The sequence below is a fragment of the Rhea americana genome, unplaced genomic scaffold (assembly GCF_003343005.1).
Source record: "Rhea americana isolate MKP2758 unplaced genomic scaffold, rheAme1 scaffold_53, whole genome shotgun sequence".
NCBI classification, from domain to species: Eukaryota; Metazoa; Chordata; class Aves; order Rheiformes; family Rheidae; genus Rhea; species Rhea americana.
The window spans coordinates 2,179,119-2,197,938 of record NW_028186679.1 but is presented as its reverse complement, the minus strand read 5'-3'; the positions used below and the strand labels follow the sequence as shown (position 1 = coordinate 2,197,938).

Genomic DNA, 18,820 nt, shown 5'->3' with positions numbered 1-18,820 from the left:
TGGGCTGCCTTCTTGCTGCAGGCCTGTCTCCAACTTCTTTCCCCCTTGAACTGCATTTTATTATTAGTTTCTATCTACACTTTGTTGGTATTTTTCTTGATATGGGTTTATGTTAYGCAGTCACAGTGAGAAATCTCTCATTCCCAAACCATACTTTTATTCAAATCCCAACAGGAATAACAATAAGAGGTAATACATTAAGGTACTAGTTGAGCAAACCAGCAGTTACTGATAAGAAAAACAAATTTGAAATTTGCCAACTTATAACCTTAAGATAATAAATTATGTAGAATATATACATTAAGTTTTGAACATGCAATGTTGCAAAGCAGTTGTAGTATATTACAGTATAAAGTTGTTAGTAAAATCGAAATGAAATTTGAGAATTTGTTCATGAGAAATTTCCCAATTTTTTCGATTTAGAGTGAAAAAAATAGTACTTTATAATTCAGARAGGAATTTTGGCTTCTTACTAACTGTAACTCTTTCACACTACGTATGGTGTTTAGAAAAATTCAGAGTCTGTACTGGAACTTTGAAAAGTTGTGCTATGTATCTTTGGATCTTTTATAATATATTCTAATATATATRTTAGAATAGATCTTATAACTTCTCTTATAAAGAATTATAAATTTAAATATCTTTGTAGTGCAGAAAAGAGACATTATTACTTTTTATTCATGGCAATTGATGGTGATATTAACAAATACCCACTCTAGCCTTTATATTTTCTATTTTTAATGCAGGTTTAAACACCAGGCTTTGAAATGCAAGCCTAAGCTATTTATTAACTCTATATGCTTATATAACTTTATTTATGTACTTCTGTATAACTTCATGCATTTATGCATTTTTATAAATACTTATTAACTTGATATTAACATTAATATATATTAATATAATTCATGTTTGTTATTTTTAATTAACCTTAATGTTTACTTTTATGATTAAGGAATTTGTACAAGGTGAGATGTCTTTTTTTTCCACTTGCCTTGTGTATATTTGTGAATCATACAGTAGGAGGTATTAGCTTCTGACATAGCTGAGGAGCCTGTAATGTATCTCTAGGGAGGGAGGCAGTTTTTAGGGTACTAATAGTTTCTGTGAATAGCTGAGTAAATTTTGTAAGGTGCTAAAGAGTGCCATTGATAGTAGCATTTCTCTGTTAGTTATATGTCTTATAGCTGTGGAAACTATAATGAGAAAAAACATTTTCAGTACAGTATATAAATGCATATCATTCCACTTTCATGGATGAAAGCTGAAGGTGAAAGAAGTGACACATGAATTCACTTAGCTATTGGTGGAAGAATGGGTTCTTTAGATGGTGCTATTTAATTGCCAGCTCACTTCTTTACATTTGGTCCCTACCCAGGGAACTTTTCCTTGACAAAACTGCTAATTGCTGTAACAAAAGCCTGTAAAAGTTCTTTGGGGAAATGAAGTTGTGCATTTACAGTAGATTCTAAYTTGAAAGGTAGCCAAATGCTGAGTGCATCAAAATACATTTCCCAAATATACTTTAGTTTGAGTATAATTGACTTTAGTGTCTATAGATTGCTCTGCCAGTACCAGTATCACTGCCAATATTAACAGGTTTTATTCCGTATAAGTCAGGGTAATTATAAGCACCAYACCAGTCTCAAATGAGCTAATAAGGATAGTAAAGAGTTTTTGCAAATTGTAAATGCAATTAAGTTTGTCAGGTAACCTTCTCATCTGCCATGGTAATACTGTAATAGTATGTACACAATAGGGACCAAGTTATTACCTATTAGGGCAAGGATCCTTTCTGTTGTTCTTTTTTTCTGTTTTTCTGTACAGGTAAGATACTGACTAAATAACCTGGTATTTCTATTAGTTCACCAAAACACTCTTCATTGCACAAAGGTGTATAAGATATCTGATCTTGAGATGCTTTGAGGATATGCAAGTGGGTTTTAGCCAAAAAAGAAAATCCTCCCCCCACCAAAAAAAAGAAGTCTATAGATAAGAAAAAAAGAACATATTATCATTTGTAAGATATACAAAAAAGAAGCCTGTAGATAAGCAAAAGAAACATTTTGTTGGTGAGAGGTAGGTATGGAATTTAGTAGGCAAGTCATATTGACAATTTACTGAAGTATTTGCCCTGGAATGACCAAGCTGATRCCTGTGAACTTCTGGGCATTTCAAACCTGATTGAGAACCTCTAAACCTGACTTAGAACCTTGTGGGCTCTGCGGGTTGACAGGGTTCCATGTGGTTCATAAAGAGGGCTTTGATTTTTCTCCTGATGTTTCTGACATTTGGGAACTTTCAAAACATTGTTTCTGGGTTTTAAGCTTTTCATTATGTTTTCTGAAGATAACTTCTTGGGAGATTGATGTGAATGGGAGCAGGATTTCAGCTTAAGCTTCCATAGTCCCTTTATTATTCTAAAATAGTGAGCACAATTGTATAATAGGATAACTATATCCAGAAGCTTTTGCATATGGAATCCGCAGACTTCCTGGCAACTTGAAGCAGTGACAATACTTAGGAGAGTTTGCCCCAAACTCAAAAAACTTGATAGAAGCTGTCTCAAACTTGTGCAGCTTGTAATTCAGTTACTGTATAGAAACACTTTAGTAAGATCTATCTTCAGGAGGTTTTGGTGAAGTCARTAGTCAAGACAGAGTTTTAGAAGTCTGAGAATAGAAATTTTGAAGACGCAATCTTTGTCCCATTTGTGCTGTTACAAGATTTGGAAGTACTGACTGAGGTGTTTGGGCTGTGAGGATGGCATGCTGCTGCTAACGCATGCTAAGCATGCTGCTTAGGCTCGTGCCTGGACTCGCTTCTTGTTTCATCAGTGTTGTGAATCAAACTGCTCTTCTGGAATGAGGAGACTGGACAGTTCTTGTTCCCAGGACCGATTTGAGAGACTTTTCAAGAGAGGTGAGTCACAAGTCTTTTTCCTCTGTGACATGTTATGTTTTGCAACAGAACACAAGGTCAGAGCGACAGAGAGGTGAGAGCGATAGCATAAAAAGTAATAGTACGTTAATTGTGCAAGACTGTGCTCTTTAATGGTGTAGATCTTATGGAATTGTTAACTCAGGAAAACATGCTTATTATTTATTTATAAATGCAAAGCAAAATCTGATTCCATTAACTGCGTGTTAAACATTTTCTCTCTTAATACTAAAGAGTTTCTTTTCCCTATTGTTACCTGTATAATATCTATATATTATCAACTAAAACCTAAGAATTTGGGATAGAACATAATTCTGCCTTTATTTGTCCTAGCTCTAACTTTACCAGTTTCATGGTATTTGCCATCCGATAAAAGTGATAGCTCTGCTGCAGCCTTTTCAAGGAATTGCAAAGTGAGAGTTAAGAAGTAAGGATGTAGAGTAAGATTGGGCCTTTAGCATGTGCACGTGTGCGTCACATTAAGGCTGGCAGGCCTTTGGTGCTATTTCTGTAGTGCCTTCCAATAAAACGAGTTTGCCCTATCAGAGGAAAAATGTATCTGACATTATCATGAGTCTATGACAAACTCTTCCAAACATCTTATTGTCTGCAGAAGTTTATACTTCTATAATGTAGTGTTACCAGGTGCTGTTTCACTATTTCTATGTGCTCTTGAGAACAAGAGATAAAGTTCTATAATAAATAATAGAAAACAATTTCCTTTTTAATTTTAACGATGTCAGAAAAGATCCAGTCCATCATGCTTTGTGAACCAGTTTCTGGCAGCTGTTGAATAATAGAAACAAAACTCTAGCTTGCATTCTTTCCAGTAGATATACTGTGTTACTTGTTATTCATGAGTCTGTGTTTTCATGGAAGTTCATTAATAGAACAGGTGGGTGATATGTACCTCTTACAGCCTGGTGGCCACTTTGATTCGTATGTTTTATTGTTACGCTTCTGCCACTGTATACTTGCAAATACTTGAGAAAGAAATAATTACAGTACAAATAAACTTGCTGAATTTTCTGAGATTCTTAATGATCCTTAGAAAATTGGCTTCCAAATCTGCAGTCTGATGCTTTTCAGATAATGTTATCAGTAGTTACCCTGCCAGCAGTAAAAAGGAATAAAAAGTTGCAATGTTTCTAGTTCTAGAGATTGGTTGATCTATTGCTTTGGCTTCCTGCTGCAAGCTGGGACACTCTTCATCTTTCTCATATTTCTGTGGTGTTGCCATCTGCCACCAGAGTTAGCAGGGAGGGGTCAGTGGGTTCAGTACAGCAGGGAACTCGTTTTTGGGTTGGTTAAACTGAACGTCAGTTTGAGACCTTGACTCAGAAATTGTGCATTGCTGAACTGGGGGAAAGTAAAGTTCTCAGCATATTACACCTAAAAGTTCATTTCCTCCTTCCAGTTCTGTTTGGAACCTACATTGCATTTTGTCATTTGTATTGTTGTACATCTTGGAAGATTAATTAAATGTGGTCATGCATTCATGACAAAGATCAGTTTTACTTAAGATTTGTACAAGAAGAAAGCAGTGCTGCTTGGAGCTCTCACAGCGCAGGAATAGGAATGTAACTACCAAGATTTTAAACCACCCTGGCACTCTTTTGAGGCTGGGTTGCTTCAGGAAGGTCCCTGCCGTAATTCCAGTTTAGTCCCCAACAGGGACCGGGGAAGCCAGGTAACGTATGGGCAATCTAGTTGACATAGCACCTTGAAACCCAGCCAAAATTTCTGCACCTACAACAGGACTCCGTAACACAGGAGTTCACTATTAGAGAAGGACAAGGGAATATTTGTTCTTATACACATTTCTAGGTACTGCAATTTATTCCCCAGTCCGTGGACTAAAGAATGCATCTTGTAGGTCTGTTTAAAACTTGTTGATATACCAAGAGCTTCCCAGAACATCTTTATAATGGTGTTTTCTATGATGTTAATATGAAAATATCAGTAGCTTTGTATAGAGCAGGAATTTGGCTTGGGCAGGAAACAGCAGTCTCAGTACAAACAAAAGAGAGATGGCTTTTAATCACCCGGGCCCAGGAATAGCCTTCTTAAGTGCAAACCTGAGGGAAAAAGTGAGAGCTGTGGAGAGAGAACCATCATTAAATATCAAAAGCACACATTTAGAGAGGGCCTTCCAGGGAATTTACATTCATAGGCAAACCTTCCACTTCCAGAAGGCAATGGAGGAGTTAGTTATGAGTCATCAAGAATGCACTGGATTTGGATAAAAAGTAAGAATCTTGGTTTGAAATAAGAGAAGCAGAAAAAAGGAGGAAATAATTTTCCAGTGGCTGCCTGGAATATGGTGGAGTTAGATCACCAGCCCATAGACCTAGAATTGAGGATTTACCTATTGAATGGTTACTACTCAGAATTAGGGYACTCATCCTCAAAGTTGATAAATGTAGGAGACAGAAAGCCAGTACTGACAGCAAAAAGTAGGATTTCACGGTGTACCTTCTTGGATGATCTCTCTCTTTGACCTCCTGGATGAAAGACTGTAAGCAACTAGAGAGGTACTTGTATTTTAAGTGTATGACTATTTCATATTTGTTTTAGTTATAACCTTCTGTTTCTGATTTAATACCCCAAAGCATGCCTATAAGTGTAGTTGCCCAAATGCATTTTTTGCCCAAATGCATTGTTTTAAAACCATTGAACTTGGTTAACATTAGAGAAAAGGCTGCATGAGCTATGTAAGACTAACACATACTGTATTTTCGTGGTGCTAGTGAACCCTAATGCAATAGGACATGCAGCACCTCTGTGGGTCTTGTGCGCAGTTGTGAGTGAGTGTACTGCATCAAGCTGTGAAGTGTCAGTACAAAACCTGGYACTGTCAAGTGCTGAGAGTCTTTGGGGATTTTTTTCTGACAGCAAGAATCTGGTACTTCTCCTGACCATGGTGTGACCCTTATGATGGTGCTTGAATAGYATTCTGAGAGACCATGGTCTACATTGTTCTTGCACAAGAGGGGGGATGATGTCCTTTTCTTGAAATCATTGATTCCTTTAATATATGAACTCATGAAGGAAGTCTGSTGATGAGATTGCATTCAGTCAGGAAGAATCTGTTGTTCATTAAGACTTAGCTCAGAGAGTCTGTGTTCTGAACTTAAGTTATTAAGTGCATCCCAACCTTAAGGATTGGAGACTGTGATTGAAACATGTTAGATGAGTAGAAAATCTCAAGTTCTGAAATTATCCTATAAGCAAGATAAACTTTTGAGGAATAAGTGACATATTGTAAAATTAWAGAAGCTCCAATCCAGAATGAAGCAAAATTAATAAAGGGTTATTGAGTGATGRATAGAGCAGTCATTGTGATTGCTACATGATTTAACTGTCTGCATAAAAGAAATATACTTGAAAAATGTGCAGTGCTGATGGACAGAACTTTGCTGGGAGTTTTTTTTACCAGTGACAGTTGAGTCAGTAGAAAGACTCATTTAACAGACAGAGTCAGACTCTGTTTTGTGATAAATAATGTTAGGTCTTTACTCGAGTATCAGGTAGTTATTTCCCTTCAAGTGCTGTCTGATACTGCAGTAACACAGAAGGAAAGAATGCTATAAAATGTTACAAAGATATTCACATTCAGATCCTTTATACAACCGTCTTCTCAATCATGTTTCATGCAAAATAATCACATAGAATTTCAGTAGGAAACGATTTTGGAGTGAAACGCATCATTCATTTAACTTCCCATAGAAACTTCTGGCAGTCATGAGTAGCAAAAACCTCCAGAAAAATGGGCCAACTTCTTAGGCATCTGAAGATGGACTGAACACCAAGGAACAGCAGCACCTGATGACTGAAGTTTGGTTTCYTAGTGTGTTTTCTTGTATTGTTGGTTGATGTCTAAGAAGGCGCCAGTGTCCACTAAAGTTTTTACTTTGACTGGTATTTGTAAGGGCAGTCTCCAGTGGCTAATAAGAGGTGTCTTCATGGTACAGTCTTTGTCTCAGTGGGAACAACGATAACTCTTCTCGACAATATTATCTTTATGAAATTTTGTGGGAACTTGCTTTTTGATCCCTACATCACTGACCAGAATTGGCCAGTAGGTCCAAAGGGTTCTTGTAGGTTGAAAAAATACACACAAACTGTTACACACCTTGCCAGTGTGATCACGTATGCCTTGTTACCATGTGAAATCAATCTAAACATACTATTTAGAGTCAAGAAATAATTACATTAATGGTTGTTAGGAAGCGTGATAGAAGTGACATACAGCAGCTGGCTAGAAAGTGTTGGTTTAGCAATGTTGTCCATGTTAAACAACTTTCAAAAATATTTTACATTATTTTTCAATATTTTATTCCCCTATCTGGATTATCTAAATTATTAATTGATTATAGCAGCTATTTGTTAGCTGATGAGCTATAAGAAAAATGTTTCCTTTCTAAATACCATGGCCAGAAAATTAGGCCTGCCTGTGGGATTTTTAGAGTCAGGTTCTTTCTAAAGAACTGTGCAGTCTACAGAACATTCAGCCCTGCCATTCTGTGAGACAGCCGGGGCCATTCCAGTGCATTTATTCTCTCTATTATTCTTTTCTATTCTGAATGAGTTTTCTTTGCTTAAGATACACAATTTCTTGAGATACTAGCCTGGAATGACTGCTTTAGTGTTTMCTATCAACTTTTAGAAGAGAATGTTAATGGCTTTTCTTAGTATTGTAAATAAATATTTTTATTAAAGTTATTAAATGCACAAAATGGATTTCCTAATGGAAGTCATTTTATTATTGCAGCGGCAATAGAACTGCAGATAATTACATCTATTGGCAGAAGTAGACTGACTGTGAAAATGTGATTAAAAAAGGTTAACATCAGAACTGAGATGTTTTGCATTTTATTAAGACATTGCTGGTCTGCAGCAATTGCAGACTGTAGGCATTGTAATCTATTAATAACCTGCTAATCTATTGATAWTTTAGGGAAACATGAATAGGTGAGAATGAACACTCCAGTATGCAGAACTCCACCGTTCGTGGGGATCAGGAATAGATACTGCTTCTCTCCCACCAAAGGTGCCTCACAAAGCTTTCTTATTTACCCGTGTGACTCTGTGGCCCATCTCCCAGGCAAACCTTTGCAATATTTGCTGCCAAGTCACAGCTGAATAACAAAGTTGGTGCGAGAACCAGAGGTAACGGACCTCTGCATCTTTTGGTATATGCCTGAGACCTTTTGGATCTGGCACTGATTCAGGTAATTCTTGGCATTCCCAGGACTGCTGTGTAAAGCAGAAAGTTATCCTGGAAATGGGAAGGAAAAAAAAAAAAAAAAAAGGCTAGGAAGAGAGTCAGTATTAAGAGGATTTTCTTCAATTCAGGTAAGATTATAGGGAAATGAATTAGCTCTTAATTCAGTTAAACTTGTGCTAATAGTAAAACTGTCTTCATTTGTCTTCATAGCGGATGATATCTGGCCCAGGGAAAGTGCCTTCAAATTAATCATGCTGCATTATGTAATAGCTATAAAATTATCAGTCCCTTTGGTGTCTGTTAACAGGTTCTCATGTAATTGCTGTACAGTTTTCTAGAGGAGGAGAAATGATATTTTTGTTGTTTAGCACATTAATTGGAAGCAAATTTTGACACATTCCAAAATGATATTCAGATTATGAAAGATCATTTTCATTTTTCTTATAAAGAGGTCTTTTTTACTTTTCAAAAAATAATGTGATTATAGCTTGCATAGGTATTTTCAGCACTGATGAAAAATCAGTCTTAACAATTGTCCTTGCAGAGCTCCTTTGAGTGTCCTAGCTCACTAGTGTCCCTGAGCATCCTCTGAAAATTGCTATAATTCCTTTGCTGTAATTGCTGAACATCCAAATTAATATAAAATCAGACGTTATAGCTTTAACAGTTACCGGTAGGTTATAATTATTTGTGTGGACAAGCTGAGACCCCTTACCATCGGTATTTAACCTGACCCTATGAATTAACATAATCAGAATAACAGAGTTGTATTAAGAAGCAATGKGGAATGTTTAGTAAAGCTTCAAACTATTGCTTATGCACCTGGGACAAATACTTTCCTGACTCCTACCTTTACAATAAGCTGAATTAGATCAGCATTACTGGTATACTTGGTCTGACTTAGGATTTAAACAGTTCAGGATTGTTACAAGTGCATTGTTTTGGGAAACATCATTTAAAATATGAATTAAAAAAAAATTTGGTAGAACTCCACCAATGCACTCAGTCGGAAGAGAAAAGCTATAGGGGCCTACCAGGTAAATGTGATCTGTAAATTATGGAGTGGCCAGTCCTGTCATTTTCTCTTGAAACAAAATAATGTATTTGAAGAGAAAAAGCTTGTGAATAGTGTTATTAGCAGGATGAATCTTTAGCTGCCAGGAGCCAAGCTGGTGGCTCCCGAGTGTATGCACAAAGCCCTTGGCTGCATGGATGTGGTTACTGTTGACTTCTGTGGAGGCTGGAAGCACATTTCAAAATGAAACTCTGCTCCTGGAGGATAAGTGAAGTGAGAATATGTAATGTGTAAAACCTTGACAAAACTGTCATTGACTTCAGCAGACAAAATTTAACTCTCTGACTTTTATCTCCTTTYATTTATTTTTATGACTGAGCATGCTTGACAACATGGTAAACAACATTAGAGCAGAGCTCTCGGGTCTCGGAGGATGACATCCTGCTCCAGCTACCAGACAGAAAATGACTCTTACATATATAGTACTTTTCTAGAAATTCCATAATTACTGCTTCCAACCAAAGCAAAGAAATGACGGGTTATTTGTGCTATTCCTGTTAAGCTTTTTCTATCATGTCTTAATTCTCATTTAATCCTTTGCACAAGGAATCAACTTCATAATAGGAAGACATCCTCATCACTGTGTGCATGTGGAAATACAGATTTTGAAAGCTTCTTTTGTACTTTGAAACACTTGAAATACCAGAGTCAAGGCTGGCTGCATTTTTAGGWTTTTTTTGGTGTTTATATGGTTTTGAAATTACTGTTTTTAACCTCTGCTCCAGAATGCCATTGACCAGATTCATTCGGTGGTTTGTATAAGTTTCTAAATGTTGTGTAGGATATAATGCCACATATTTTCTCTTTACTATTAGTTTGCTTTTGCCCTATTTGCCCATTCTATTTTATCGATATGGATGTAACACATGCTTTGTGTATTTACTGAATATTTTGTAAATGGTTTCTGGCTAAAGACTTTGCCTCTTTTATGCCTGAAGATCCAGAAGATTTGGCTTAGACTTGCAAAGAGATTGCATATAGTGACATTAAGGATTAATTTTCTTTCTAGCAGATATTCTACTGCTTGTTAGATTTTTCCGAGTTTGTCCTTTATAACAAGCAGTAGAAAAGTTTGATGAGCATGACCTCTTTCTGCTAGTTTAGATGATGTGACTATGCCTATTTATTTATAAATAATTTAACAGTAAATATTCATTGGATATCTCCTTTTTTGAGCTGATAATTTAAAGCGTACTATATTAAACTTATGAGTCCTTAAAGTGTACAAATGCTGTAAAGCTGGATAAAAGCTTGCAAGCTGGGCAACGGACAGGTGGAATTCATATGCTGTTGGTTGTACGGATGACTAGTATTTTCTTCTTAGCAAAGGTTATCATAAGCCTGATCTGGATTGTAATCAAGTAGTCTATAGGTACTAGTGGCTGGAAATTAAAGTTAATTCCAGTTAAGAGTATGATGTCCTAAAGGGCTCACTCCTAGTCATTCTACATCTTTAACCATTTTCCTAGGCACTTGCTGTTGGCCACATAACAGATGGGACACAGGGCTAAATGAAACTCCTGATCTAACCTAAGGTAGCTGTTCTTACGAGTTAAATAAAGTATGATATTTTTTTAAAGGTGATGGCTACTGATGGAATTAAAAAACAGTTAGGGATATGGTAGTTTTATTCACACAGCTTTGCTTTCACATTTATAATAAAATCTGGAACCAGGTCAGGTTCATGTTCTCTTTTTTGCTTATGTGGAGGTGGATATTTTTCACACATCTGTTTTTTTCAGTGCTAAGTTCCATATGGATCAAATCTTGAATAACTTAGCAGAGATTAATATTTCTCTGGCTATGTCTACACGGTATGTTGTATGCCTCTCAGTCTCCGTGCTGCAGATGGTCTGAGACCCGTGGCTGATGGTGCCCAACGCTGTTCCCGGGCTCAGAGCTTTGCAGGGATCCAGCTCTGCGAACACCGCTGTGGTTGCTGGAACCGCTGCACCGCTGGCATGGGCATGGGCGAAGGTTGCTTGCCTCTGCCCGCAGTGTATTGTGCAGATTCACCTACAAAAGAGCACTTGCAAAGAAATCATCAGGACTCCTTCTTTTTTTTTTTTTTAGCAGTCACATCTATGACTGCTGTTCCTTCCTCAGAACAGTTTTTCATTGTGCCAATGAGAAATCACATCAAGAAAATTATAATGGTTAAAAGTCTCTCTCTCTCTCTGCATTCTTGAAGAGTTATTTCTTATCATAGATCAGGTCTCCAACCTGATTTACTGCAGAGCCCCCTACATATCTGTAGCAACTGAATTGAKGGAGTAGTGTAAATGTGAAAACGGGTTTCTGGAGAGTAGCTTTGGGTCATGCTACCCCTCAGAGAAATGTATGTGAAATCCATTCTGGTTCCTAGTTATATTAAAAAGAATTCAGTGTCCYATCGGTGTGGAACTTGCATTTGATCTGGGGAAGAGCTTTTGGGGAAGACTGAAATCCCCATGCACTCTGCAGGGGAGACTGTGAGAGCARTGTGTACAGCTGAATCAGGCTCAGTGGCCGGAGGGTGAAACATTGTATGGTTTGGGTTTGGGACCTACGTGACTCTTAACTTCTGGGGAAGCTGTGAAACTTCCTGTTGTTAGAAGGCTGCTAAAAACTCGAGACAGCTCTCATCCAAATCTTTCTCTGTATATTTTTTCTGCTATGCCAGCCACCCAACTGCTTCATSTCAAATCCTGATGCTAGGACACCTCTTGATGTTTGGGCGTTGTCTAGCTAGATCCTTCATTTTTTCTAAGTGAGTCTTGCAAGAAGGGCATGTGTCAGCGATCTTCTGTTTCGCTTGTACCTTTGAAGAGGACGTGAAGCGCCTACGAAGAGCTGCGGGCTGCTGGGGCTGGTAGCAGAGGCAGCGAGAGGCGCAGGGAGTCCCGGGGGGGGTGGCCGTCGGCTGCGCTCTGCCAGCCTCCGTGTCGCCAGCGCCGCGTCGCAACGCTGCGCTGGGCACCGGGTGAGCGCTAGGCTCCTTTTCTACGCCAGCTGAGTCTTACTCCGTTTATATACTGCTTTTTTCACAGTAATATTTCCACCRTATTTTAATGCAGTAATAACTGGTAGATCATTTTTAAAAAGAGGGGAATGCTTTCTTTCTAGAAAAGATATTTTCCACATTTTTGACCATATGATATTTAGTGTTCTTCCCTGCTGAGCTAGTGCAATTTGTTTAAAAAATCAGRCTGTAAATAGTTCAGTTTCTATGCAGTGTTAGTAGTCTCTGAGCACTGTGAAATTATGGAGTTGGAAACTACATCTGCTTTGAAAAGGATCTAGGCTTTCTTTCTATCTTCTTTTTCTTTTCTGTTTTTCTTTTTTCTTTTYYTTTTTTTTTTTTKGATCAGACTAGTGTTCTGATCCCTTTTACACCTTTGTATGGGATCATATGGGCTGCAAGAAATAGAATTTGACCTGTAGTTCTTAAGGTGTACATTGCTGCTATCAAAGACTGGTAACAAGAATAAYATTCTAGACCAAGAAAAGATTCCAAACCTTTGAATTATTTGGTTCATTTTCAAGTTCTAGACTGGTCAGCAACAAYAAAATAAAATCTTTTAAACTTTTATTTGGTATAGTAGGGGGAAAGGGTGTGTGACAGGATCATCAGCAAGCATTTATTTCAGTGCAGAGCAGATTCATGAGCCTGTGACAGATTTTTATATGAAGAATTTGTGCAGTGAGAATAGATTATGGATATGTTACTGGGGTGCTGCAGTGTATGCAGAATTCAGTAGAAGCTAGTTCTTTTTTTTCCTCAACTTCAAAAGAAAATGCGTTATCTATAGCAAAGTATAATTTATTATAATAAAGAAAGATGCCAGAACAGAATTTTCCCCTGAAATGCATTTCCTGAAGAATGAGGACTAAAAAGGTGCTTGAGCTATCAAAATTTATAAATACTTTTTACTTAAAAAAAATACCTTTTTAGGCTTTGTTAAAGAGGTTTGCTTGTCTTTGGACTCTCACACACTCATCCCACTTCTGTTTCTCCTGTCTTCCRGCTTCTCCAGTCACATTTCTGCAAGGTGAAGATGAAGTGAAAAGGAAAATGATTTGTGTCTTCTCTTTCTTTTTTTTCTTTTTTTTTCCTGCTTTCATGTTTATACAAAGGCCGAATTAATTTTCACAGTGTTTTCACTTGCCAGTTTCTTGCTTATTAGTTGTTTCCCAGTAACACTYGAAAGCCCTCAGTGAGGTGCTGTGCTTGGCACTGCATACACACAGACATACATGGTTCTGCCCATCAAGGCAAAGAGTAAGAGGAAAGAAGATGGTGTCTGGGGAACTGAGGCAAAGAAAAGCCAATACAGAATTATGTAACAAAGCTGAAATTTGATAAAAATGTTGAGTTTTTCTTAAGGGTCACTGCAGACTGCCCTCTCTTAGTTTGCATTTGATTTTGGAACTTGCATCTTCTGCCAAGCCTTGTCCTCTCCATCTTACTCTCAGCTGCAATCAGAAATTTAAAYATATTCTGAAATCACAGGTAGTTGCAAACAAGTGAAACTTGAGGAAACAAGAGAGAAGAGAGCATTTTACTGAAATTGTTCAGTTGTTCATRGAGGAAAGAAGATTGTCCCTTTACTTTCCGCATAGGCACACCAGTGTAGGCACTCCTACACTGATGGGAAAGGCATCTGGTACTGATTGATTGGTAAGCAATCCTGGGGAAAAATCATCTTACCAGTGTTTCTATCTTTACATGGCTGAAMCATTTACACTCATTCCTCTCTGCACTGGGCAGAGTGTATTTATTGTACAGAAGTGGTCTGAAAGTAGATGTTCTGTTGCTATAATAAATTCACYGCAGTGGTCCTGGTAGTGAGATTAAGTGAAAGTAAAGATGGATTAAAACACTTGTTTTACATAYTACTTACTTGACAAAGGAACAAGGGATCTTGGAAGGTGCAGATGAGCTTCCTCTTAGCATCTGTTTGTTCTGTTTGACCTTCATCAGATTTAGGACCACAGCTGTTTTCTTTCACAAACTTTTGGCTTTGTTTTGATGTAAATCTACCCCATTTTATGGCTATGAGTCCAGAAGTGGACTCAATACCACACATTCTTGCTCCCCCTGGAAGGCTGGTAGCCTGGCTATGGAGGTCCACGGTCTTCCTCAGTAGCCCGAGCTCCAGCTGCTTGAAATGCTGTCTGCTCTGAGGGTAAAAAACATTGGGAACCATTCAGAGAAAATAGAGCCATATGGTGTCCCAGCAAGATTTGAAGGTGGCCAGGCCAGACATGGCCTAGTATGTTCAGAGCTGTGCTTAGCTCTGCTCTAAGGTGTTGGCTGGGCCTGAGCTTTTTCCTTGTTTTCTAGAGGCTATCTTAATACATACTAGAGGTGGGATTTGGGATCTGGGCTCAGGTTCAGATCTGTGCTCAAGATGCAGTGTGGATATAGCCTAGCAACTGGGAAGGATCTATGTGGTTTGATACTCCATGGTGCCAAAAGTCAAATTTGCCAGTTGGTCATTGTATCAGCGGGCAGACTTGATTATAACTGTCATTGCAGTTTTCTGGTGAGGAACTACAAGAAAAAYAAGAAGTAAGTGGTAAATGACTATGGGAAAAGTCAGTGAGAAAGTATTGCTGCAGTGGGTACTTATTAATTCTTAAAAGTCTGCTCACAGTATCATGTAATGTTTTTCTTATGCTTGAATATACATGTGAGTATAAGGATGTGTGATTATCTACATTACTCTTTTTTTTTCTTTTCTCACAGTGCATGCCAATTAAAGGCCTTGGATTTGTGCTTGGAGCCTACAAATGTATTTGCAAGGCTGGATTCTATCATCCCAACATCTTTTCAGTGAGCAGCTTTCAGAGTAAGTGCCTTTGCATGAGTTTTTTTAAAAAAGGAAGAAACAGAGATAGCATTAATAACGCAGGGTTCCTTTTTATCCTAGTCAGGGTTATACAGTAAAATCCCAGTGGTTTGCAACTCTCAGATTATATAATCACTTACGGAGTTCTAGCCCTTTGGTTTGTCTACACTTGAGGATCTTGTAAAACATACCCYCTTTAAGCATATTTGATTTGTAAATAAATTTAAAATATGAAAAGAATTACTGCTATAAGGAAATAAAGATTTCTGGCACCTGTGATCAAGGACAAGTAGTGAGGAAATAAGTGTCTGCTCATTTTCTCTTTTGTTAGGGCAAACTGGGATGCTCTAGGCTCTGGTTTTATGTCTGTTTTCATTGTTTTAATTTTACTCCRTTTACAAAGGAGAATGGAGAGGAAGAGTCCAAGCTGTTATTCTTAGTGGTGACCTGCTAGAAGTGAGTGAGATCTGCAAATCCGTTGTCTTGACTGTATGGTGTGGATTACAGATAGCCTGCATGTTCCCAGAAAACAAGTTGTCATGTTGTACTTAGCTCTACTGCCCTTCCTGTGGGTKGCTCAGTCTAAAATGATACACAGCAAGGAAACTGTTAGCTAGTATGTAAACTGCTGCCTAAGTCTTTGTCTGTTACTTTCACCATATAACCCAAGTGTAACCTCTGCACAGACTTTGTGCTAGAATTGTTACAGTTATAGTAGTACAGCTCATACTGCGGTTACAGGTGTAAAGGTGTTGCTTGAAGGTGTAACAGGGGCAGAGGTTGCCATTCCCAGCRTCTTGGCACCATCCACTAGCCAAAGGTTCGTGTCCTCACTGCCTTGCTGGTGGAGCAGTTCCTATGGGATGTCCAGGGGAACAGCGATGAGAAACTTTCACCAAACTTGGTCCAGAGCTGTGGACTCCTGCCTTGGCAAAATACAGCTATTTCTGTTCCAGAATAGAAACAGCTCCAGTGATATTGAATGCACATCTGCACCTCTGCGATACTCTGTATCGCAGATGCCTCAGGATATGTTGGGGTAGATAAAGAGGTGCCAAGTTTACCACATAGACGTGCCTGAGATTTTCATCACATCTTTCCTTATTAGTGATTTAGWTATAAATTATTTTTTATTTCCCTGCACTGCAGCTTCTAAAAATGAAAATACTTAGATATAAGGGAAATTTTGTCTAAACAAAAGATGAAAAGGATACCATAAAGAGAAGTCTGGATAGACTTAACAGCTGTGTTTTGAACCTCTGCTGTAACACCTTCTATATTTGGGTTAGATTTTTCCCTATTTTACACAAGTTAAAAAGTTTGAAAAGAAACAGATGAAAGCTAGAGGAGAAACTCAACCTACTTAAAATGAATATGAAAATACTTATTTAAATGTTTTAAGATGGTAAATCATGTGCAGGATTATATGACATGACACTTGTGAAAACATGCCGCATGTTACTTGTGCCTGATAATTGGGTTAAATATATTATTCAGTGTGAACTCAAGGGCTGCAAATAAGGCTTCCGGTTTCCTTGCTGTTTTAGTTGCTCATGAGTGCTCCTTTTTACATGAAAAGTGGCAGGGACTTTAGGTGAAAGRTGGGTAGATATTTTAATATTAGGAAAGCCTTAGAATTCCCGTGTCCCTCCCCCCTTTTTTTGTAACCCTGACTTCCAGATATTAATTCTTTTGACCTATGTTAGGGATTGGCCGATTTTTTAATRATCTGGTCATGTTTGGAAGTAGATCAGCCAAATATCTCAGTCCTAACCCAGAATATGCCAAATCTCCTGTAAATATATGTRATAGAAATAGCATATTGTGTTTGTTCAAAGGTGTATCTGGTGAATGCTTGTTTCCCTTCCTTTTTCATACTGTAGRGTGTCATACAAGGCAGCCTGGTGATAGTGCTTTTTTTCTCTGGGCTCTCTATGAATTTTTTAATAGAGCCAGGCTGATGCTTGGTTGCTCCTGGAGTGCTGTGAGTTATGATGGAGTCAGAATTTAACCCTCCTGAATGAAAATATGAAAAAAATCATTCTTAGATTTCTATCATGTCAAGTCCACAAAACACACAAAAATAATATGGCTAGAGATAGTAGCAACATTGGTCATTAGGGATGGGATTCATTTTATGCCATATTAGCTGTCTAAAATGTAGATGCCTAGATGTCGTCTAGGCTTCCTTTATAGTTGGTGGAGAGAGTGTGGCTSCTCTGGAGGGTAATCCTACCACTTTAGATATTTGCCCTAAGACAGAAGGCGGCATTGTTTATTATAGAAGGAGGAGCCTCTATGCTAATTTTGGTTGGATATTAGACTTCTAAATGGCCAACATGAGTGAAATTTGTCTCAAAGTAGTATTTGCCTAYGCTGATATGTAAGGGGATGTGATTAAATGATGTGAGGTCACTTTGCTTTGACTTTTCTGTACTAGGAGTTAGTTAAATAAACATGAATYTGGAAAAAGTCATTAAAAAACCTGTTTTAATTCATCTAGATTCAACTCAATCTGCGCAGCTCTATAAATCATTTCAAAAAGTGAACAGTGAGACAGCTAGTGTAAGACTGTAAAGGACTGTGAAGTAAAGGAAGAAAAAAACAGTAGTTGAAGGCATCTTAGCCTTGTCACCACTGTATTCTGAAAAAAAAGAARGAGTAGAAGACAACAAGGTTACAATGACTGCAATAAGTATTTGGAGATTCAAAATCTGCTAATAAAAAAATTCTAGACATGAATCCTGGGAGCAGTTTTGACAGAAGCTGTCTGACCTGAAGATCTCTGTGGAGATAGGTTGGTGAAGTTGGATGATAAGAGATATGAAGCTGGGTAGAAGTGCCAAAGATTTGTAAAATATTCCTAGAGGAAGAAAACAGAAAAGATTTGGAGGTCTGAAGAGGTAAGTAGGTAGTAGGTGGGTAGGTAGATAGGAGAAAAATTGACCAGTTCTGTACTTCTGTGCATTCAAAAATTAGATTGAGTGTGTTATATCTTGAAATGTGAACACATCTAAATGATCTTGGGATTCTGCACCATAGAAAAGTTAATTTAACTACATTTACACAGCATGCCTGAAGTGACAGTTTTACATGGAGGAAAGTCTTTGCGGTATGTCCAGCTGAAAGATAGCTGCGTAGAATGGCTGCAGAGAGAAAGTGGACCCTGCATGGCTTGCTCAGTGGGCAGGCTTAAGTTAAATGATTGTTGCTCTACCTCCTTTGCAAACGCAGCTCGGAAAACCGAGTTGCATCACTRCATGCACAGTATCTGCAGCAGTAAAGCTTCTGCAGACCTGTTGCTTTTCTGACTTCAAATAGAACAGTTTTGCTGCTCCCAGGAAGGTTGCCTGGCTCATGCTGAAGGTTTTAGAACTGTGAATGGGACCATTTTTGGGGCTGAAACTTAGGCCATGATGATACTTGTGAGGATGCCAGACAGGAGAGCAGTTCCCTTCCGAAAGCTGGATATTTATTCTTCAGAACTGACAGTGTCAAAATGTGTAAAGCCTTTCTTTCGTTGCTACATTGGTTAGTGAGAACCCTGGGTATTAGTGAGATGTGGAGTAACTGCCATTTTTCCAGGGTCTTTTCTGAGAACAGAAATTGATTTAAAAAATATACTTCGGGTATGCAAGCTAAATTAACCTGTAAGTGTTTGAATACATGATTAAGCACTGTATTCTAACRTCTCATTTTTAGGTAGCTGACTTTCAGTGTTATAGGTAGAAGATATTAATTAGT

The 18,820-nt window shown here is 38.0% G+C and overlaps 1 protein-coding gene across 1 annotated transcript in view; it reads left to right on the top strand.

Annotated features, from left to right (window-relative positions):
* Window positions 1–18,820, top strand: part of GPR158 (G protein-coupled receptor 158) — a 203,446-nt gene that overhangs the window by 74,782 nt on the left and 109,844 nt on the right. The window contains exon 3 of the mRNA XM_085318308.1: window positions 14,974–15,076. Within this exon, the coding sequence (XP_085174434.1) occupies window positions 14,974–15,076 (103 nt within the window). The remainder of the gene's footprint in view (window positions 1–14,973; window positions 15,077–18,820) is intronic.